This window comes from Littorina saxatilis, linkage group LG10 (assembly GCF_037325665.1).
Source record: "Littorina saxatilis isolate snail1 linkage group LG10, US_GU_Lsax_2.0, whole genome shotgun sequence".
Taxonomy (NCBI): domain Eukaryota; kingdom Metazoa; phylum Mollusca; class Gastropoda; order Littorinimorpha; family Littorinidae; genus Littorina; species Littorina saxatilis.
The window spans coordinates 33,684,198-33,708,125 of NC_090254.1; the positions used below are offsets into that span (position 1 = coordinate 33,684,198).

Here is a 23,928-nt window from a genome sequence, read left to right on the forward strand (position 1 = left end):
TGATTATCCCTTCCTCATGAAGGAGAAAGGGGAAAAATGAAGAAATGTTGTTTCTTTTACAAATGTTTTTAAGTCCAAAAAAGATGAGAAATATTCATAACAAATTCAGTTTTGGGTCTTTTTCAAATCTGTTTGATGCATCTTTTCTGTGACCATTATGGCTATGCACTGACACACAAATAAGTGGAGAAAAGGGAGAAATGAAGATTTTTTCTCACTGCACAACAGTCAGGGATTAGGGTTACATGTTTACATGTACATTGTCAAGAGGTCAAAACAAATTTTAAAAGCTGTTGAACACTGCACTAGTGTTGCTCTAATCAAGGCGAGTCTGGAACAATAGGTCCACCCCACCAAAAAGTGAACATGGAATTAGTTATGATTTTTTGGCTTGGGTACGGCCAAGTGAACAAGGTAGGAAAGGTTAGAAATAGTCATAACAAGTTCACTTTTGGGTCTTTTTCAAATCTGTTTGCTGCATCTTTTCTGTGACCATTGTGGCTATGCACTGACACTCAAAAAGGTGGAGAAAGGGGAAAAATGAAGATTTTTTTCTCACCACACAACAGTCAGGGATAGTCGGGGATTGTTGACATGTACATTGTCAAGAGGTCAAAACAAATTTTAAAAGCTGTTGGACACTGCACTAGTGTTGCTCTAATCAAGGCGAGTCTGGAACAATAGGTCCACCCCACCAAAAATCAACATGGAATTAGTTATGATTTTTTTTGCCTTTTTGCTTGGGTACGGCCAAGTCAAAAAGGTGAGAGGGGTTACAAATAGTCATAACAAGTTCAGTTTGGGGTCTTTTTCAAATCTGTTTGATGCATCTTGTCTGTGACCATTGTGGCTATGCACTGACACTCAAAAAGGTGGAGAAAGGGGAAAACTGAAGATTTTTTTCTCACCACACAACAGTCAGGGATATAGTCAGGGATTGTTGACATGTACATTGTCAAGAGGTCAAAACAAATTTTAAAAGCTGTTGGACACTGCACTAGTGTTGCTCTAATCAAGGCGAGTCTGGAACAATAGGTCCACCCCACCAAAAATCAACATGGAATTAGTTATGATTTTTTTTGCCTTTTTGCTTGGGTACGGCCAAGTCAAAAAGGTGAGAGGGGTTACAAATAGTCATAACAAGTTCAGTTTGGGGTCTTTTTCAAATCTGTTTGATGCATCTTGTCTGTGACCATTGTGGCTATGCACTGACACTCAAAAAGGTGGAGAAAGGGGAAAACTGAAGATTTTTTTCTCACCACACAACAGTCAGGGATATAGTCAGGGATTGTTGACATGTACATTGTCAAGAGGTCAAAACAAATTTTAAAAGCTGTTGGACACTGCACTAGTGTTGCTCTAATCAAGGCGAGTCTGGAACAATAGGTCCACCCCACCAAAAATCAACATGGAATTAGTTATGATTTTTTTTGCCTTTTTGCTTGGGTACGGCCAAGTCAAAAAGGTGAGAGGGGTTACAAATAGTCATAACAAGTTCAGTTTGGGGTCTTTTTCAAATCTGTTTGATGCATCTTGTCTGTGACCATTGTGGCTATGCACTCAAAGTCAAAAAAGTGCAGAAAGGTGACAAATGAAGATTTTTCCTTCTTTCAAGACAATGTGTGATTTGGCACATTTTGCCTCAGTCTTTATCAAGAGCCTGTCTAACCCACTTTGAAGCTGTTAGAGACTGCAGTAATGTTCCTTACATCAAGGCGAGTGCACAATGGTGCATTTCGAACCCCCCCCCCCCCCCCTAATGTTCACTTTAATATCAATAAATCAATAGATATTCAGTCACAGTTTAACTAACTCATTCACCCTCATCACTCACTCATCCATCCATCACAACAACACTGTTTGATGCACAAACTGCCTGCCTTCCGCACTGGGAAGCCGCTTCGCTTCGCAACAACAACAACACTGAAAACTCGCCGGGAAATACCCCCACCACACGTGTCACACGTGTGCTTGTTTCTTCCGACTAATATCAATTTTGGAGAAAAAAAGGACAAAACTGGATGAAAAATTCTACGGCCCCAGCAATCTCATTACTCTGAAAGGGGAACCGGAAGTGGCTGGTCCTCAGGTTTCAAAGTTGACCGATATTCCCACTAAAGTGACCTAGATCCAAAGCCAGCCATCCATTAGAATGTAGGTCCGTGCTCCCACAGTCCAATGCCGCGAATTGTTGTTACAGCCCCTGACTTTTTTATGTACGGAATCCGGTAGTCTTTTTGTTGTTGTTAAATAATTATATTGCCAAACGTTATGACATTTTGAGATAATTGAACAAGTTTCAATACACATTGGCTGAGCACCTGTGTGCTCAAAGGAAATGTCGCTTGTTTTTATCAAAAACTAATTTTCAATGGTCATTCGTGCAAACCGTCACACAAACATGCGTGCCTCTGTGTCTCTGTGAGTATGCGTGTGGCTGCTTTCATAGTTAGGGTGCAGGCGTTTTTAATCATTTACCCCACACCAAAAGCCCCCCCCCCCCCCCACACACCACCAACCCCCCCCCCCCCCCCCCCCCCACACACACACACACACACACACCCCGATACCTGTCAAATTCCCTCAATGCATGAACAATTCCGTTACCTCAGATCATCACCAGGAAAAATTCCTCCGCATCCAAAATATCAGGACTTTAGATATCAGATACCGACTTTATGTAATGCGCTTCAAAATCATATTCGCAAAGAAAGAGAGAGAGAGAGAGAGAGAGAGAGAGAGAGAGAGAGAGAGAGAGAGAGAGAGCTGGACACGAAGAAGGGAAGCTACAATCGCCCCAGGCCATATATATTATATATGTGTGTGTGTGTGTGTGTGGTGTGCGATTCATAGAAATTTACTGGACAGATCTTCATGAAACTTTGCACACAAATGTTCCGACCCCCAACCCTTCACCCTGATTCAAACTCATGTATCACAAGTCCAGCGCTCTACCAACTGACCTAGACCGCTCCCAAATTATTTCTTTTTATCATTTTTGTCAGTCAAGATAATGGGGGTGGGGTTGGTACGGGAATAATTGTGAAGCAGACAATAAGGCAACAACTTATTTTGTTTACAGGTATTGTAGATGTATACAGTGAACTTAGCTGTGTTCAAGTTTAGTTATGTTTCTGTCGAGCGAAGTTTTTTTAAGTACGTTTTTACTACTAAAGGAGTGATAATTTTATGTGTACGCCCTCGAGAAACCTCGATCATTTTCTGAAAATGTACGTTGATAAGTACCGTTTTATGATAAAGTTATACTCTCCATTCATTTATATACACAAACTAATGTTTCATTTATTATTTGTAGAGCTAATTATGTCAGTTGGGATCATGTTAAAAATCGCAGTGTTTTTCGCAAAATCGTACTTGACAACCCCCAGTAAAAAAATTCTAAAAAAAAGGTTAATACGTCAACCTCTTTTTTTCTTTGCACAGATGTGTCCATATTGCTTAGAGGAACCTGTGCACAAAATGTGTAATGTTTCTTTCACGCGATTTGAACACACAAGTAACCCCTTAAGAATCGCAGTGTTTTTCGCAAAATCGTACTTGACAACCCCCGGTAAAAAAATTCTAAAAAAAATATTAATACGTCGACCACCTTTTTTCTTTGCACAGATGTGTCCATATTGCTTAGAGGAACCTGTCCACAAAATGTGTAATGTTTCTCACACGCGAATTTTTTTTAAATACGTTTTTACTACTAAAGGAGTGATAATTTTATGTGTACGCCCTCGATAAACCTCGATCATTTTCTGAAAATGCACGTTGATAAGTACCGTTTTATGATAAAGTTATACTCTCCATTCATTAAATTACATATTCTTACTCCGAATCACATATATAGCAGTTGACACCGTCTGGTATGCTAAGGTACTGAAAGCGCTACCCATCTTTAAAGTAATTAAAGGGAAGCAACCCCACACCAAAAAAGCTGGAACTAGCATATGGTAGTGAGCTACCCCCTGGGAGTTACCTCCCATTAGCTACTTCCCATCCCACGCACGTGGCTACTTCATTCCGACTTCAGCTGTCCTGGTGAGAGGTCATTGAATTTTCTGTGCGCTACTGTGGCTGCCTTGTGCTGTTTCGTTCACCTGCCGGCCACGTAACTCATCTTGTCTCCCGTGCGGGCGCCTGTTTTGGTGAGCTCGTTCTGTATTTTTCTGTTTTCGAACTTGTGCGTTGGTTGCTGTCTGTTGTCCTTTGGACATTGTTCGTCAGTAACCTGTTGTGCTTTCGCCATTTTGTTTACAGTTAGCTTTGCTGGCTTGTATTTTGTGGCGTGTTCACTGACGCTTGTGCATTGTGTGTTGCAAGCTTGGTTCGTTTTTATTTTGCTGTAGTTACTGCTTAGCTGTCCGTTAGGACTTTCGTTTCCAGTAACTTTTTCTGTGAAATTTTTTCGCTTGTTTCTTGTTTGTTGTTGGTCAGCATGGCAGACCAGGATAAACGTAAGGGTAAAGGAGACATTAAGGGCAAGATTAAGCCCAAGTCCTCTAGCTCTAAGCCTGTTGTATTGGTGTCAGACGCTGCACGCAACACAATTTTGTCAGTGCCTATTTCACCTCCGCTTTCTAGCACCCCCGTTTGTGCTAGTTCTACTGTTGTTTCTGCGCCCTCTGCTTTGTCGGCGTCGGACCAGGGGACGATTGTGTCCTCTCTCTTGCAGACTCTTATCCCGGAGATTCGCTCTCTGGTACAGACAGAGATGCAGCGCTCGTCTACTCCAGTTAGCGCTGCCGTTCCGGTTTCGGGGGGGGACACTCAGTCCCTCTCTTCCGGGAAGGTTTCTTCTGTTTCCGCTCCTCAACTTCCTGTCTCGGGTGGAGACGTTACAAGTAAGTTGAACCGGTCCTCTTGCTCTCGTGAAGCGCCTGGACAGCCCCGTGCGGGCAACGGTTCGTGTGCGCAGGGTCACTCCCTGCTTTCGGCTGGCGGCAGGCCTCCTCTTGTAGAGCAGGACTCTGTTAGCCAGCAGCGGCGACCGTTTACGGTTACTGCGCTTCCGGCTCCCGCCGGAAGCATAGGTCCCCCCACGCTTGCTCGCAATGCCAGCCGCGATGGGATGGATCATGAGCTGGCCTACGGGCTTCACGGCTTCCGGCCGCAGTTCGTGCATTCACCGCTTCCGCCCCCGGCGGTTATGGTGTCTGCATTTCCGGCTTCGGCCGGACACGCTGTCCCTCTACCGTCCACTTCCTCTTGGATGGCGGAGAGGGAACAACAGCGTGATGCTTTTGCACTTCCGGTGCTTCAGCACGGACGGTCGTCTCTTTCCTCTGCTGAGGTTTTGACTTCCGCCCAACCACATCCGGCGTTCTCGGACGGTGTTCCGGTTTACCCTCTCCCTACTGGGCAGGGTTTAAACCAGGACGATGTTCGTGGGTACAGGTTTCCGGTTTCCGGTCATCCAGAGTACCCTTCAGCCACTGTGGTTGATGACTACGGTCGTTCTTCGCTGATGGATCAGTCTGAACTGCAGTCAGTGGTCAGCGAAGACACCCGTACTGTGTTTTCCTCTCAGCTCAAGTCCATTCTTGACTCTGCAGCCGAGGTGACTTCGCGGTATTTTGCAGAAGGTGTAGCGACGTCCGCTACTTCCGTTTCGGCGGCGCCTTCAGCTATGGCAGACTTCCTGCCGGATAAGGATGACGCTTCCTCCTTCCGGTTTGTGGAATCTCCGTCTGTCTCATACCACCTGTCCCAAGTTCTGGTGCACCCGAACAAACGGAGCAGTGGTATTCCGGTTGAGCCGTTCCCTCTTCTGGCACCTTTTGGGCCGGTTCCGGAACGGGCTCGTGGTTGGCTTGCGGATGAAGGGCAGTCCTCTTCCTTTGTGCATTCTGCACAGAAGAGGATTGCTTTCCCTGTCCGTAGCCGCAACCTCACCACTTCCTTTGCTCTCCCGCGTGCCATCTTACCGGTGACGCAGGAGCTGCAGGCTTTGCTTGTCAAACCAGTCAAGTCTGACTCGGTTGTGCCAGTGCGGGAGGGTACTCTTATCTCCCTGGAGGAGATCGGTCGTCAGCTCTTGGAGCTGGCTTCCATCTCCGAGACGCTGGTGCGGGCACTGTCTCGGTCGTTGACCGACTCTCTTGTCCCTTTTTCCCTCAGTGAGGAGCAAAATGCGGATGATGTCTCCTCCCTGCTTACGGCCCTGGCGAAGGTCAATGAGGAACAGACTCGTCTCTCCTCTTTGCAATACGCGCATGCGGTCTTGACAAGGAGGGAGTTGTTTCTTGCCAACTCTCAGTTTGCCGATCAGGCTACCAGAGACACACTACGTGTGTCTCCGGTTGTAGAGGGATCGCTGCTCGGCCACATGGCGCTTGTCGCTCGGCAGGCAGAGATTCAGTCCAACAAGGACGCTCAGTTCCTGGACATGGCTCTACAGGGCGCGAAGCAGGCTAAGCCTTCCCAGCAGGGGAAGTCTCAGCCGAGTTCCAAGCCCAAGCCTGCTCAAAAGAGGCCTGCTCAGCAGAGCTCTCGAGGTGGCAAGAAGAAGACAGTGTCGGGAAGGGGGCGTGGCGGCTCTAACAGCAAGCCTCACCCCCAATGAAGCGCCCCCGGTCTCACCCCCCCCCCCGCCCTCCACTTTGGTGATGGCGGGGGGCCTCTCCCGGGCACTCACCCATTGGATGGTCTCAGTAGACAGCCAATGGATAGTGGGAGTTGTGAGATCGGGCTTCCGTCTCTTATGGCGGGAGGAGAAGGCTCCTCTTTCCCGACATCCGCCACGCTTCAAGCCCCCCTGCTCTCAGGAGGCAAGATCCGTTCTGCAAACGGAAGTTGCCTCCCTGGTGCAGAAGGGGGCAGTGGAGAGGGTCCTGGACCAAAGCTCCCTGGGATTTTACGGGCGCCTTTTCGCCGTGCCCAAAGCTTCAGGGGCGTGGCGTCCGGTCTTGGACTTATCTTTTCTCAATACTTTCTTGAGAGAGATAAAGTTCAAGATGGAGACGCCCGCCAAGGTCAGAGACTCTCTCCGCCCAGGAGATTGGGCGACCTCCATAGACCTGACAGATGCATACTTTCACATCCTGGTGCATCCGTCCGACCGGAAATGGCTTCGTTTCCGGTGGGACGAGCAGGTCTACCAGTTCCGCGCCCTCCCTTTCGGTTTGTCGCTCGCACCATGGATTTTTACCATGGTGGTCCGACAGCTGGGCGCTCTGGTGAGGTCTCAGGGTATCCGCCTGCGGGTTTACCTGGACGACTGGCTCGTTCTGAACCAGTCCCAGGCAGGCTGCACGCAGCATACCCAGACGGTTCTTCGGGAAGCCCACTCGTTGGGGTTCTCGATCAACGCGTCAAAGTCGGAGCTGACCCCGTCGCAGACGTTCACCTACTTGGGGATGTCCTTCGACACGGTCGCTTGGACTGTCCGCCCCTCTCAAAAGAGGGTGGACAAGCTCCAAGCTCAGATACGCTCGACTTTGCCCCTCCTGCAGGCGCCCCTTCGCTCTCTTGCCTCCATCTTGGGACAGATGGAATCCATGGCTCTGTTGGTCCCTCTGGGTCGGGTACACAAGCGTCCTTTTCAGGCAGCTCTGAAGCCGTTTGTGGGCTCGACTCGGGTGGATTGGAACGTCCTCGTCCCTCTCCAGGGATGGTTCCAGTCTACCACCCTCCCGTGGTTGGACACGGAGTGGGTGTGCAGAGGGGTTCCGATTGCCTTGCCTCCCCCGGACTTGGACCTGTTCACGGACGCGTCCTTGCTGGGGTGGGGGGCTCACACGGACCTACACACGGTGTCAGGTCTGTGGTCGGTGGAACAGAGCCAGTGGCATATCAACCGGCTGGAACTAGAAGCAGTAGCTCTAGCTCTCACCCGGTTTCTGCCCTCCCTGCAGGCCAAGCATGTTCGTCTGTTTACAGACAACACGACAGTGGCAGCTTATATCAACAAGCAGGGAGGCTCGCGGTCCCCGTCTCTCTCGGACAGGACCTGCGAGGTCTTGAGGTGGTGTTACCAACACCGCATCTCGATCTCCGCCAGGTACCTTCCAGGGAGGCTGAACACTCTGGCGGACGCTCTCAGTCGCTCCGGCAGGGTGCTTCAGTCCGAGTGGACAGTCACTCACGGGGCACTGCTTCGCCTTTGGACCCAAGTCCCAAAGCCTCTCGTCGACCTGTTTGCCACCAGGTTCTCGAAGAGGCTCCCGGTGTTCGTCTCGCCATTCCCGGACCCTCAGGCTTGGCGAGTGAACGCTCTGGACATTCCCTGGACGGGTCTGGAGGCGTACGCCTTTCCGCCTTTCCCATTACTCGGCCGAGTAATTCGAAAGGCGGAGCTGGAGGGGCCGGCCCTTCTACTTCTGGTCGCGCCCCTCTGGCCGTCGCAGGACTGGTTCCCAGACCTGCTTCGGCTCGCCCAAGGTCCTCCCATTCCTCTCTCTCTGCGAAGAGGGGAATTAGTGCAGCCCCGAACAGGCATTCCACACGAGGAGCCCAGTCTTCTGAAGCTTCACGTGTGGATGTTGTTCGGGACTCACTGAGGCGCTCTGGTGCGTCTTCTCCGACGCTGGACTTGGTGGGCAGCTCCCATAGGGCTTCCACCTCGTCCGTATACGCCTCGCACTGGAGGGCCTGGGCCTCCTGGTGTTCCGCTAAAGGGGTGGTTGCAGTGGCTCCTCGCTCTATGCAGGTCGCCAACCACCTCTCGTTTATGTTTTCGCAGGGTGCCTCCGTCTCCTCTATGAGGGTCCGGCGCTCTGCGATCTCTGCTACTCTCAAGCAGATCGGCCGATCTGTTCAAGTGGGGGGGGTGATCGCTGCTGTCATTAAGGGCGCTGCTCTCAAGGAGGTCCGGTCTCGTTTGCCCGCTCCTAAGTGGGACCTGTTCCTTGTTTTAGCGTTCTTGCGGTCCGCGGAATTTGAGCCTTTGAGCGAGTCGAGTCTCTACAATCTCACTCGCAAGACTCTTTTTCTGGTTCTTTTGGCTACGGCCCGACGGGGTAGCGAGGTCCACGCTCTGTCGGGTCTGCCAGGTGACATTTTGTTCGAGTCGGACGGCTCAGTATCTCTTCGTTTCCGTCCCGACTTCCTGGCCAAGAATCAGGCTCCGGGGCAGGCCTCTCCGTTGGTTCGCGTCAAGGCCTTGACCAACGCGTTGGCTCCGGATGACCCTGATTCGGTCAACTGTCCAGTTAGGGCCTTACGTCTGTATTTGGCTCGGACTCAGCCGGTTCGTTCCTCCTCACAAAAGCTATTGTTTATCTCTCTTCTCACTTCAAGGGAGAAAGACGTTTCAAGAGTTACGTTGGCCCGGTGGGTGTCGTCCCTTATTCGGCAAGCCTACAGTTGGTGTCACACAAGTGGGGGGGGGGCTCAGCCTGCCTTTCCCCTGGTCTCGGCCAGAGCCCATGAGACTAGGGCGTGGTCTTCGTCTTTGGCCGTTCTTCGCTCGCAACGGCTTGACGAGGTGCTCTCGACGGCTTACTGGCGCTCAGAAGATATTTTCATTAATTACTATCTTCGAGACGTGGCTGCACTCAGACAGGATGGATCTCGCGGTCTACCTGCCCTTATAGCAGCCGGCCAGTTCCTGTCCAGAATGTGATGGTGAGTTTGATTTATTTCTTGCCCACCGCCATGTTGATGTTATCTGCTATATATGTGATTCGGAGTAAGAATATGTAATTTAATGGAAAATTTCTAAAGTAAATTTTCATTTCATTAATATACTTACCCGAATCACATATCGAAGTCCCTCCCGCCTGCCCCGCTGTTTGTTTCGGTTTTTCTCTGAGCCGGAATGAAGTAGCCACGTGCGTGGGATGGGAAGTAGCTAATGGGAGGTAACTCCCAGGGGGTAGCTCACTACCATATGCTAGTTCCAGCTTTTTTGGTGTGGGGTTGCTTCCCTTTAATTACTTTAAAGATGGGTAGCGCTTTCAGTACCTTAGCATACCAGACGGTGTCAACTGCTATATATGTGATTCGGGTAAGTATATTAATGAAATGAAAATTTACTTTAGAAATTTTCCATTTATATACACAAACTAATGTCTCATTTATTATTTGTAGAGCTAAATATGTCAGTTGGGATCATGTTAAGAATCGCAGTGTTTTTCGCAAAATCGTACTTGACAACCCCCAGTAAAAAAATTCAAAAAAAAAAGTTAATACGTCAACCTCTTTTTTTCTTTGCACAGATGTGTCCATATTGCTTAAAGGAACCTGTGCACAAAATGTGTAATGTTTCTTTCACGCGATTTGAACACACAAGTAACCCCTTAAGAATCGCAGTGTTTTTCGCAAAATCGTACTTGACAACCCCCGGTAAAAAATTTCTAACAAAAAAATTAATACGTCGACCCCCTTTTTTCTTTGCACAGATGTGTCCATATTGCTTAGAGGAACCTGTGCACAAAATGTGTAATGTTTCTTTCACGCGAATTTTTTTTAAATACGTTTTTACTACTAAAGGAGTGATAATTTTATGTGTACGCCCTCGAGAAACCTCGATCATTTTCTGAAAATGCACGTTGATAAGTACCGTTTTATGATAAAGTTATACCCTCCATTCATTTATATACACAAACTAATGTCTCATTTATTATTTGTAGAGCTAAATATGTCAGTTGGGATCATGTTAAAAATCGCAGTGTTTTTCGCAAAATCGTACTTAACAACCCCCAGTAAAAAAATTCTAAAAAAAAAGTTAATACGTCGACCCCCTTTTTTCTTTGCACAGATGTGTCCATATTGCTTAAAGGAACCTGTGCACAAAATGTGTAATGTTTCTTTCACGCGATTTGAACACACAAGTAACCCCTTAAGTTCATCCATGCAAACACACTCGCAAAACAGTTTATCACGTAGATACATTTCAAATAGGGAGCAAATGGTTAAATCGAAACCTACATATTTGTTCCCTAAAATTTGCTTCTCTGTCAATAAGCCTAATTACACACGTTCGAGAAAAACAACGTGGAATCGATTCTGAATCGAGTAAGCCAAATGGGTCCCAAACCCGTTTCGCCCGTTCTGCCGACCTGAAACGCAAAACAAAAGAATTGTGCGCTTCAACTAAATTAATTTCTATTCGACTTCATTACTTTCTTGCAACTTATGAACCTTCAAACTTATGAAGCTTTTAAATGGTCTGAAAGTAGTGTTACCGCGTACTTATCGATGCACTCATTCGTTTTATTTTTTCAGCGACGGTCACTTAGTTTAAGGTTGCAAAAGGGCTAAGTCTCGCTGGCAACAGTTTTACCCTGCACAGATCGCAACAGTGCCGCTAGTAGTCTACACTTTGTGTTTGATGGTAGTCTAGAATGGGATATACAGATTACAACACTCGTGGTTTTTTATATGGCTTGTATTTCAGTCAAGACCCAGCGGGAATATCAATCGAGAGCCACTCGCCAGAGGCTCGTGTCTCCCGATGATATTCATCCGCTGGGTCTTGACTGAAATACAAGCCATATAAAAAACCACTCGTGTTGTAACCTATACATATATATTTGTTATCTTATTTGCTTGATTGCAATAATCTTCACGTATTTTTCTTTTTCTTTCAGGTAGGCATTGTGGGAAGGACGGGTGCTGGCAAGTCGTCCTTGACCTTGTCTCTCTTCCGCTTGATAGAGCCATCCTCAGGAACGATAACCATTGACGGACTGGACACAACGTCTATAGGGTTACAGGACCTGCGTTCGAGACTGACGATACTCCCGCAGGTACATTTGCTGCGTTATCTCCTTTTTCTTGTTGTTGCTTTTTATATTTAGTCAAGTTTTGACTAAATATTTTAACGTAGAGGGGGGAATCGAGACGAGGGTCAAGGTGTATGTGTGTGTGTGTGTGTGTGTGTGTGTGTGTGTGTGTGTGTGTGTGTGTGTGTGTGTCTGTCTGTCTGTCTGTGTGTGTGTGTAGAGCGATTCAGACCAAACTACTGGACCGATCTTTATGAAATTTTATATGAGAGTTCCTGGGATTGATATCCCCGAACGTTTTTTTCATTTTTTTGATAAATGTCTTTTATGACGTCATATCCGGCTTTTCGTGAAAGTTGAGGCGGCACTGTCCCGCTCTCATTTTTCAACCAAATTGGTTGAAATTTTGGTCAAGTAATCTTCGACGAAGCCCGGACTTCGGTATTGCATTTCAGCTTGGTGGCTTAAAAATTAATTAATGACTTTGCTCATTAAAAATCTGAAAATTGTAAAAAAAAAAAAAAAATTATAAAACGATCCCAATTTACGTTTATCTTATTCTCCATCATTTTCTGATTCCAAAAACATATAAATATGTTATATTTGGATTAAAAACAAGCTCTGAAAATTAAATATATAAAAAATTATTATCAAAATTAAATTGTCGAAATCAATTTAAAAACACTTTCATCTTATTCCTTGTCGGTTTCTGATTCCAAAAACATATAGATATGATATGTTTGGATTAAAAACACGCTCAGAAAGTTAAAACAAAGAGAGGTACAGAAAAGCGTGCTATCCTTGCTACGAGTATACGGTCTTGCTGAAAAATGGCATTGTGTTCAGTTTCATTCTGTCAGTTCGACAGCTACTTGACTAAATGTTGTATTTTCGCCTTACGCGACTTGTTTTTATTGTCTTCTCTGTTTGTTGATCGATATGGTAAATCTAATTGCTGTGGAGAGTGGAGGAGGGGGGGCTAAGGTGTTAGTTTATCGCATAGTTTTTGCTTGATCTTTTTGTTAGTGTGAGCTAATTTGTTTGTCTGTTTTGGGTGTGTGTGTGTGTGTGGTAGGGGTGGGGGGGGGGGGGGGAGGGGGAGGGGGAGGTGAGGGTTACACATATCTGTGTTGTTTTTGTTGTTGTTGTTTTTTCAATCTCATTAAATTTTCTCCCTCCCTTTCGTTCTTTCCACAAATGTTGAATACTTATGTCACGGCAGACCAAGCACAATCAAAACAAGTCGCGTAAGGCGAAAATACAATATTTAGTCAAGTAGCTGTGGAACTCACAGAATGAAAGTGAACGCAATGTAATTTTTCAGCAAGACCGTATACTCGTAGCATCGTCAGTCCACCGCTCATGGCAAAGGCAGTGAAATTGACAAGAAGAGCGGGGTAGTAGTTGCGCTAAGAAGGATAGCACGCTTTTCTGTACCTCTCTTTGTATTAACTTTCTGAGCGTGTTTTTAATCCAAACATATCATATCTATATGTTTTTGGAATCAGGAACCGACAAGGAATAAGATGAAAGTGTTTTTAAATTGATTTGGACAATTTAATTTTGATAATAATTTTTATATATTTAATTTTCAGAGCTTGTTTTTAATCCGAATATAACATATTTATATGTTTTTGGAATCAGCAAATGATGGAAAATAAGATAAACGTAAATTTGGATCGTTTTATAAATTTTTATTTATTTTTTTACAATTTTCAGATTTTTAATGACCAAAGTCATTAATTAATTTTTAAGCCACCAAGCTGAAATGCAATACCGAACCCCGGGCTTCGTCGAAGAGTACTTGACCAAAATTTCAACCAATTTGGTTGAAAAATGAGGGCGTGACAGTGCCGCCTCAACTTTCACGAAAAGCCGGATATGACGTCATCAAAGACATTTATCAAAAAAATGAAAAAAACGTTCGGGGATTTCATACCCAGGAACTCTCATGTCAAATTTCATAAAGATCGGTCCAGTAGTTTAGTCTGAATCGCTCTACACACACACACACGCACACACGCACGCACACACACACGCACATACACCACGACCCTCGTTTTGATTCCCCCTCGATGTTAAAATATTTAGTCAAAACTTGACTAAATATAACAAGTCGCGTAAGGCGAAAATACAATATTTAGTCAAGTAGCTGTCGAACTCACAGAATGAAACTGAACGCAACGCAACGCAGCAAGACCGTATACTCGTAGCATCGTCACTCCACCGCCCGTGGCAAAGGCAGTGCACGTGGAATTGACAAGAAGAGCGGGGTATTCGTTGCGCTGAGAAGGATAGCACGCTTTTCTGTACCTCTCTTTGTTTTAACTTTCTGAGCGTGTTTTTAATCCAAACATATCTTATCTATATATTTTTGGAATCAGGAACCGACAAGGAATAAGATGAAAGTGTTTTTAAATTGATTTCGAAAAAAAAAATTTGATAATAATTTTTATATATTTAATTTTCAGAGCTTGTTTTTAATCCGAATATAACATATTTATATGTTTTTGGAATCAGCAAATGATGGAGAATAAGAAAAACGTAAATTTGGATCGTTTTATAAATTTTTATTTTTTTTTACAATTTTCAGATTTTTAATGACCAAAGTTATTAATTAATTTTTAAGCCACCAAGCTGAAATGCAATACCGAAGTCCGGGCTTCGTCGAAGAGTACTTGACCAAAATTTCAACCAATTTGGTTGAAAAATGAGGGCGTGACAGTGCCGCCTCAACTTTCAAGAAAAGCCGTATGTGACGTCATCAGACATTTATCAAAAAAATGAAAAAAACGTTCGGGGATTTCATACCCAGGAACTCTCATGTCAAATTTCATAAAGATCGGTCCAGTAGTTTAGTCTGAATCGCTCTACACACACACACACACACACACAGACACACATACGCACACACACACGCACATACACCACGACCCTCGTTTCGATTCCCCCTCGATGTTAAAATATTTAGTCAAAACTTGACTAAATATAAAAAGAAGCGTGTCTCTTCGTTCTTCTTCTTTGATTGGTATGAATGTTGGCCTTCATTTACTAGTACTCTTTTGGTGTGTTTTTTTTTGCTCCTTGTGATTGTTTACTCAGTAGCATTCTTATTTTTCAGGACCCTGTGCTGTTCTCTGGCACTCTGCGCATGAACCTTGACCCTTTTGGTCAGTTCTCAGACAGGGAATTATGGGATTCTCTGCACCTCGCGCATCTTCTCGCGTTCGTGCGAGAACTGTCCAACGGCTTAGAGTACGACTGTGGGGAAGGAGGAAGGAATCTCAGGTAATTACAGCACTGTTGATCTTTTGTATTTTGTAATGCCAGGTAGGTTTCAGCGGCACAGGAGCTTGTATCAAAGCGCATTTTAATACATGTATTATGAATATTTTGTCTTGATATCAAGGTTAGTGTTCGGTGTGTCTTCAGTATGTTTCTGCCAAATCAAATTAAAATGTGTAGATCTTTTGTGTCAATATTTGGGTAGATTTAATAAATTAAAAAAAAAGTGTGCACAAATGCCAAAGTGAACCATTTTCACTTTCGATGGATCAAACAACGTGTGTTTGTTCCCGTTGCATCAAGGGTATCCAAAGGTCAAAGTGAACCACTTTCATTCTCAATAGTCAAGTTAAACATTCTCTCTCTCTCTCTCTCTCTCTCTCTCTCTCTCTCTCTCTCTCTCTCTGAATTTCCTTTACATCTCTGTGTGTGTTTCGCTTATACCATGGTCTATGCTTATACGCAGTGTTGGCCAAAGACAACTTGTGTGCCTGGCTCGCGGACTGTTGCGCAAAACACGCATCCTCGTGCTGGATGAACCTACCGCTGCTGTGGATCTGGAGACAGACATCATGATACAGGGAACCATTCGTCGGGATTTCGCCGACTCCACAACCATTACCATTGCCCATAGGCTCAACACCATCATGGACTATGACAGGTGTGTGTGTGTGTGTGTGTGTGTGTGTGTGTGTGTGCCTGTCTGTGTGTGTGTGTGTCAGTGTGTGTGTGTGTATTTCGGTGTGAGTGTGTGTGAGTATTTTGGTGTGTGTGTGTGTGTGTGTGTGTGTGTGTGTGCCTGTCTCTGTGTGTGTGTGTGTATTTCGGTGTGCGTGTGTGTGTGTATGAGTGAGTATTTCGGTGTGCGTGTGTGTGTGTGTCCGTGTGCGTGCGTGTGTGGGCCGTGTGTGTTTTTACATTTAGTCAAGTTTTAACCAATTTTTTTTAACATAGAGGGGGAATCGAGACGAGGGTCGTGGTGTATGTGTGTGTGTGTGTGTGTGTGTGTGTGTGTGTGTGTGTGTGTCTGTCTGTCTGTGCGTGTGTGTGTGTAGAGCGATTCAGAGTAAACTACGATCTTTATGAAATTTTACATGAGAGTTCCTGGGTATGATATCCTCAGACGTTTTTTTCATTTTTTCGATAAATGTTTTTGATGACGTAATATCCGGCTTTTTGTAAAAGTTGAGGCGGCACTGTCACACCCTCATTTTTCAATCAAATTGATTGAATTTTTGGCAAAGCAATCTTCGACGAAGGCCGGACTTCGGTATTGCATTTCAGCTTGGTGGCTTAAAAATTAATTAATGACTTTGGTCATTAAAAATCTGAAAATTGTAATTAAAATTATTTTTTTTATAAAACGATCCAAAATTACGTTCACCTTATTCTTCATCATTTTCTGATTCCAAAAACATATAAATATGTTATATAATATATGGATTAAAAACAAGCTCTGAAAATTAAAAATATAAAATTTATGATTAAAATCAAATTTCCGATATCGATTTAAAAAGAATTCTATCTTATTCCTTGTCGGTTCAGTCCTGATTCCAAAAACATATAGATATGATATGTTTTGATTAAAAACACGCTCAGAAAGTTAAAACGAAGAGAGGTACAGAAAAGCGTGCTATGCAGCACAGCGAGACCACTACCGCGCTAAACAGGCTCGTCAGTTTCACTGCGTTTTGCACGAGCGGCGGACTACGGTCATTGTGAAAAAATGCAGTGCGTTCAGTTTCATTCTGTGCGTTCCACAGTAATTTCGCCTTACGCGACTTGTTACATTTAGTCAAGTTTTGACGAAATGTTTTAACGTAGAGGGGGGAATCGAGACGAGGGTGTGGTGTATGTGTGTGTGTGTGTGTGTGTGTAGAGCGATTTAGAGAAAACTACTTGACCGATCTTCATGAAATTATACATGGGAGTTTCTGGGTATGATATCCCCGGACGGTTTTTTTCATTTTTTGGCTCACGTAAGTGTAGCCTATGCGATCGTAACTTTGTCTGTCTGTGCGTGCGTGCGTGCGTGCGTCTGTGCGTGTGTATGTCTGTGGTAGAAACTCTAACATTTGAAGACGTCACCTTACATTGACGTCACATTATGACGTCACGCGAAGGAAGTACTGAAAGTCTCGGTCATTATTATTTTGAGCGCGCCGAGACTGGTTGGCAGTCGTGTCCTTGTAAGTAGGCTACATACAGACAGGCAGATCTAGATCTAGTGTCTCGCTTTCTTGCACAGTTTCACCTATGCTCTTTCTGTGTGTGTGTGTGTGTGTGTGTGTGTGTGTGTGTGTGTGTGTGTGTGTGTGTGTGTGTGTGTGTGTGTGTGTGTGTGTGTGTGTGTGTGTGTGTGTGACGGAGTGATTGAGTTTGTGTTACTGTTTGTCGATTTCTTACGTGAGTCTTGATGGCTTCGCCTCTTGTTGGATAAATGTTTTTGATGACGTCATATCCAGCTTTTCGTGAAAGTTGAGGCGGCACTGTCACGCTCTCATTTTTAAACCAAATTGGTTGAAATTTTGGTCAAGTAATCTTCGACGACGCCCGGACTTTGGTATTGCATTTCAGCTTGGAGGCTTACAAATTAATTAATGAGTTTGCTCATTAAAGTTGTCATTAAAATCGATTTTTCACAAACTGATTTAAAATTGATTGCATCGTATTCTTCATGACATTCTGAATCTAAAAATATATACATATGTCATGTTTACTCTTAAAATGTGATCACAATTAACGAAAATAGATTAATTAGTCTTACGATTAAAATTTAAGAAATCGATCCAAAAATTATTTCATCTTATTCTTTATCGTTTCCTGATTCCAAAAACATATAGATATGATAGGTTGTATTCAAAACAAGCTCAGAAAGTTAACACGAATACAGAAAAGCGCGCCGGCTTTCCTGCTTAGCACAATACGCTACCGCGCTATTCTGGCGTGTGCATATCACTGCGTTTTGCACGTGGGAGGTGAGCGATTTCCTTCTCGCGGGGCCGATTGATGAAGCTGTACTGTACTGTCCAAAAATCTGAGAAAATCAGGTCTTAACAAGTCGCGTAAGGCGAAAATACAATATTTAGTCAAGTAGCTGTCGAACTCACATAATGAAACTGAACGCAATGCCATTTTTCATTAAGACCGTATACTCGTAGCATCGTCAGTCCACCGCTCATGGCAAAGGCAGTGAAATTGACAAGAAGAGCGGGGTAGTAGTTGCGCTAAGAAGGATTGCACGCTTTTCTGTACCTCTCTTTGTTTTAACTTTCTGAGCGTGTTTTTAATCCAAACATATCATATCTATATATGTTTTTGGAATCAGGAACCGACAAGGAATAAGATGGAAGTGTTTTTAAATTGATTTGGACAATTTAATTTTGATAATAATTTTTATATATCTAATTTTCAGAGCTTGTTTTTAATCCGAATATAACATATTTATATGTTTTTGGAATCATCAAATGATGGAGAATAAGATAAACGTAAATTTGGATCGTTTTATAAATTTTTATTTTTTTTTTACAATTTTCCGATTTTTAATGACCAAAGTCATTAATTAATTTTCAAGCCACCAAGCTGAAATGCAATACCGAAGTCCGGGCTTCGTCGAAGATTACTTGACCAAAATATCAACCAATTTGGTTGAAAAATGAGGGCGTGACAGTGCCGCCTCAACTTTCACGAAAAGCCGGATATGACGTCATCAAAGACATTTATCAAAAAAATGAAAAAAACGTTCGGGGATTTCATACCCAGGAACTCTCATGTCAAATTTCATAAAGATCGGTCCAGTAGTTTAGTCTGAATCGCTCTACACACACACACAGACACACACACACACGCACACACGCACACACGCACATACACCACGACCCTCGTTTCGATTCCCCCTCGATGTTAAAATATTTAGTCAAAACTTGACTAAATATAAAAAGGAGGGAGTCTTAAAATGGGGGTACATTTACAGAGGTTATGAAGAGAAAGTCTGAGAAAACAGTCTTAAAAGGAGGGAGTCTTAATTCGAGCGGTCTTAAAAGGGGTTGTTGACTGTAAAGGCCAAAAAGGGCCCCAAAGGGTTTAAAATCGTGATCGTGATTGGCGTTTTTTGACCTTTCTAGACCGTGATTGCCGAAATTTCCATTTCTGTGATCGTGATGGGACTTTGCCCGTGATCCGTGATGACAAAAAAAATCAAGTCTCGTGATCGTGATCGTGATTTGTTTTCGTGATCGTGATAGGCATTATTGCAAAGCATTTTATTTTCAACCTACATTTTTCACAGCTGTGTCACTCTATGATCCTCTATTCGTCAAGGTGTTTGTGATCGTGAAAACAAAAAATCAAGGTAACTGTGATCGTGAAAGCTAAAATGTCCCTTCCCGTGATCGTGATGATACACCCCCCCCCCCCCCCCCCCCCCTTTGGGGCCCTCTTAATTTGGGCGGTCTTAAAAGGGGTTGTTCACTCGTCTATACTATTGGAAAAGTCTGACATGTCTGTTGTTTTGTGCAGGGTGTTGGTCTTGGACGACGGGCGAGTGAGGGAGTTCGACAAACCCAACACACTGCTTCAGGACAAGGACAGCCTGTTCTATTCCCTCGCCGCGGATGCTGGTCTCGTCTCCTAGTGCTTACAAGTCGTCGCAGTGTGACCTCATTGGTCCTTCTATTGTGACGTCAGTGCATTACGGCACCCACTTAAAGTGACACTACTGCACTATGACATGTCTGAGACAATCTGTTATGACGTCAATTTATTATGGCACTCACTTCAAGTGACATTACTGCACTATAACATATAGTGGTGACGTCACTGCATCATGACATTATTTGAGTGACATGATGTCACTATATCTCCTGACATGGTCTGAGTGACGTCACTGCGGCTGATTCCCGCGAACACTTTTCAGGCTGGAGCCGTGCATCTTTTCGTGGAACAAGACAATAATTTCTGCAGCGTTATACGTCGTTTAACATACCAGATTTGTTATGCTCATTCAAGTCCAGCACTGCCGCACACTGGCAGCTAGCGCCTGGTAGGTTTGGTGGTTGAACCGCTGTCAGAGCATCGGGTTCGAGTAGTCTTCGACGGCCTCGACTCAGTGCTTCAAAGAAAAAGTACCAGTCTATGTTTCTGTTAAAGTAAGGTAAAAATTCAAGAAAAAATGTCCAGTTGAACTTGATCTAGACCACAACTTGAATTTGTTGACGACAAGTTTTTCAGCAGTTCATCAGTAAAATACACGTAGATACAAACACTCAAAGGCCCATCAAAGGTTGGATAAATCAAGATTTTTCTGCAGAGCGATTTCCTTACCCCCCCCCCCCCCCCCCCCTCTTTTACGACGAAAAAAAGAGTGTATGTGCGGCATGCTTGTGTTTGTGAGTGTGCGCTTCAGTGTGTGTCAGTATGCGTGTCCGCACGCACGCATGTGTGTCTGTGGCTCTTACACACTGTCTATGCACATCTGTCTTTATGTATGCAGAACGTTTCGAGATGATCAGATCCTCCTTTGAGGCTGGAGACAGAATGTGCTGTTTGATGTTTTGAGATGCTATGCTACTGCCTTTGTTTCTTTATATTAAGCATTTACACTTGACCTCTTCGTGTTAGTACAATACAATACAATACAATACAATACAATACAATACAATAATACTTTATTATCTCAAAAGAGAAATTACATTGTGGCTGGTACATGTTACATCAGTGTATATTCCTGCTATTTGCTCCTACGTATGTCGACACAATGCATTAGAATGTGAAAGTGGTCGCACAAGGCCTTGTGAAGTGAAATGTGTCAGGTCTTATGTAGTCACAACAAAAGCAATAGATGATTTTAGATGGGGGGGTCGACTAGTGCCAGGAACCTTCCGTTGCTACCGGCTTCCGCCAGGCTTTGAATTTTCAGCTTTGCTGTCGAATCCATGAATGATGATGATCTCGAAGCTTCAAATGGAAGCATATTAATGTATATAATGCACATTTAACAAGGACATATCTCATGGGATATGTTGGTATAATTCTATATTTTTATGTAACAGAAAAAAAGCAAAGAAAGTTAAAAAAAATATATATATATATCTATTTATAGACATGTATTTCTGTTTTTAACTCTATATAATTAAATGAATAGATAGTATATAAAACATATATAAAGTTTTAAAAAATGCCAAAAGAAAACTTGAGAAAAAAATATCATTCTGCTACACACACACACAAACACAATATACCTTTGTACGTATTAATACAAATATTCACGTGTACAAGTGACATTCCAATATTTACAACGAAATCCGTTTCAGTCCTAATTGGAGTTACACCGTTGACGTTGCTCTCAAGACAAACCCACTTTCACTGTTCATTACAGTATGTATTACAGTGTTCTACCACGCTCATGCATAGTAGTCTATCTCTTTCTTGTTATTATTCCATCTGTTCATGTTGTGGTTTTCTTCGACGATTGGTATTGTACCGTAATTCCATAGAGACTTTATTGTTTGTTATAATTGAAGTTGATATTGACCAGTTAGTTATCTCACTACGCACATTAATGTTTGTCTCCCATAATATCTACCAGTAGAATGCTGTATTCGCTGTCAGCCATTATCGCCACTCAAAAGGAATGAATCATTTTGATTACCTGGCAAGATTTTCTTACACTGCCATTTTGAAAGTATTCAAACTGCGCAAATATACTACGTATATTTACTTGCTTGCACGCCTCTTCGAAGTATTGTGTTACATGTCTGTTATAACTCTGTCAGGTTTGAATGAGTTGTGAAAGAGTGAATACTCTTACTTGCATTGAGGCAAACTTTCCCATGTGACATTATTGGCCAGTCACTATAGCAAGGGGTACGTCAAACACGTGGACAAGGAGCACACGTGGACAGCTTGCCTCAGTAAAAGCAAGAGCCTTAAAGGCTGCCATATTCGTAGCGTTCATTAATTAATTCATATTGTTTACATGCCAGTGCCAATAATGTTATAAAACTGTACCTAAGGGGATATAATAACGATTGGCTGTAGCTTTCGAACACAGAAAAACATATTTCAGTATTGCAAAGTGGTGTTGATAGTGTCGAATGTAAACAGAACAGTCTCAAACGCCATCTTTGGTTTACGAAACGTCACAAAGTGACGTCAACGGTCTAAAAATAGCCCAAGTCCTGGAGAACTGTTGCTAAACAATGCAATAAAGAATTAATTATTTCTCGTAATTGGTAAGGACTTCAAACCTAAAACTTTGCAGGAAGCTTAATTTATACATCCCCGCAACGATGGGAAAAGCCCTGGAAGTAATTAAACTAATTAAATAGGACTATGTCAGCCTTTAATCGCCGTTCTTTTCGACAACTCATACAAACCCGACACTGAGAATTATTTCCGGAGTTCGTTTATTACGCAATGGTCACTGTGACGCTATATACACATGCTAAAAATGCAAATTATACTTATATTTACATCAATACACACTTCCTCATATTTTCGTATTCTCGATCACGGCTCGTTAAAGATATTTACACTTACGGATAGATCTGTACTGTTATTCGTCCAACCGATTTCTTTACAAGCAGTCTTTGGTTTGCTTTGGAGAAACGGGACTCGAGTTAAATGGACACTTTGCGCATTCTCTACATATCCTGAAAAAGAGTGGGGTACTGTGATTCTCGATCAACACCAGCTTCAGCTGTTGAAAACTGATCGTTTGCTTGAGAAAGGATCTGAATTGCTTTAGTTTGTTCGTACTTTGTACTGCCACGTACACCGGCTTTTGACGATTTATATTGTACCGTTATTCTGGCCATAGACTCTATTTTTGTGTTATGATTGTTTATATTAAACAGTTATAGTTATCTCACCACTCAAGGTGGGTTAGTTATCTCACCACTCAAGGCAGGTTAGTTATCTCACCACTCAAGGCGGGTTAGTTATATCACCACTCAAGGCTGGTTAGTTATCTCACCACTCAAGGCGGGTTAGTTATCTCACCATTCAAGGCGGGTTAGTTATCTCACCACTCAAGGGTTAGTTATCTCATCACTCAAGGGTTAGTTATCTCACCACTCAAGGGTTAGTTACGACGTTAAACACCAAATAAAGAAAGAAAGGGTTAGTTATCTCACCACTCAAGGCGGGTTAGTTATCTCACCACTCAAGGGTTAGTTATCTCACCACTCAAGGGTTAGTTATCTCATCACTCAAGGGTTAGTTATCTCACCACTCAAGGGTTAGTTATCTCATCACTCAAGGGTTAGTTATCTCATCACTCAAGGGTTATAGTTATCTCACCACTCAAGTGTTAGTTATCTCACCACTCAAGGGTTAGTTATCTCACCACTCAAGGGTTAGTTATCTCACCACTACCCCCTCCCAAACACACACTTTTAAGGCTTCCCCCAATTTAAGACGCCATCCCTTTTCAGAAATTTTGGACACGCTTTCCAGAAAGTGAAGTACCTACATTTCATTACTCCTTTTCCTTCAACACCTATATTTTTTTTTAGTTTGTGGGGGACTTAAAAGAGAGGCAGCACCGCCTACGAAATTAATTCTTTAACAAAAAAAACTGTGCACCGAGCACCAAGACTGTTTACTTTTGGTACGTGACGAAGTGATGAAGTGACGAAGTGACGAAGTGATGAAGTGATGAAGTGACGAAGTGATGAAGTGAACGGATGTTTTTATTTCTGGCCCGATCTCAGATGGAGAGCAAATTTTAGGAATGTGTCTCTACTTGCGGAAATGTATCCTGCCGGGATAGCACAGACAAGAAAGGAACGCTTTTTACTGCCAATGGGTATTCTGTCAAGACAGTTTCACTCTTTCTGTCTTGGTTATGACACAGTTGTTGTTGTTGTGTGTTTTTATTTAGATATATTTTCTTTGTTGACCAAATATATTTTGTTTACAAGTTCATATGGCATTAATGTGTGTGTGTGTGTGTGTGTGTGTGTGT

General features: G+C 43.5%; 1 protein-coding gene across 1 annotated transcript in view; it reads left to right on the forward strand.

Annotated features, from left to right (window-relative positions):
• LOC138978637 (multidrug resistance-associated protein 1-like) overlaps positions 1–23,886 on the forward strand; it is a 109,013-nt gene extending 85,127 nt beyond the window's left edge. The window contains exons 30-33 of the mRNA XM_070351398.1: positions 11,541–11,699; positions 14,797–14,963; positions 15,427–15,621; positions 19,479–23,886. Coding sequence (XP_070207499.1) covers positions 11,541–11,699; positions 14,797–14,963; positions 15,427–15,621; positions 19,479–19,593 — 636 coding nt within the window. The 3' untranslated portion in view covers positions 19,594–23,886. The remainder of the gene's footprint in view (positions 1–11,540; positions 11,700–14,796; positions 14,964–15,426; positions 15,622–19,478) is intronic.
• Positions 23,887–23,928: the final 42 nt, after the last annotated feature.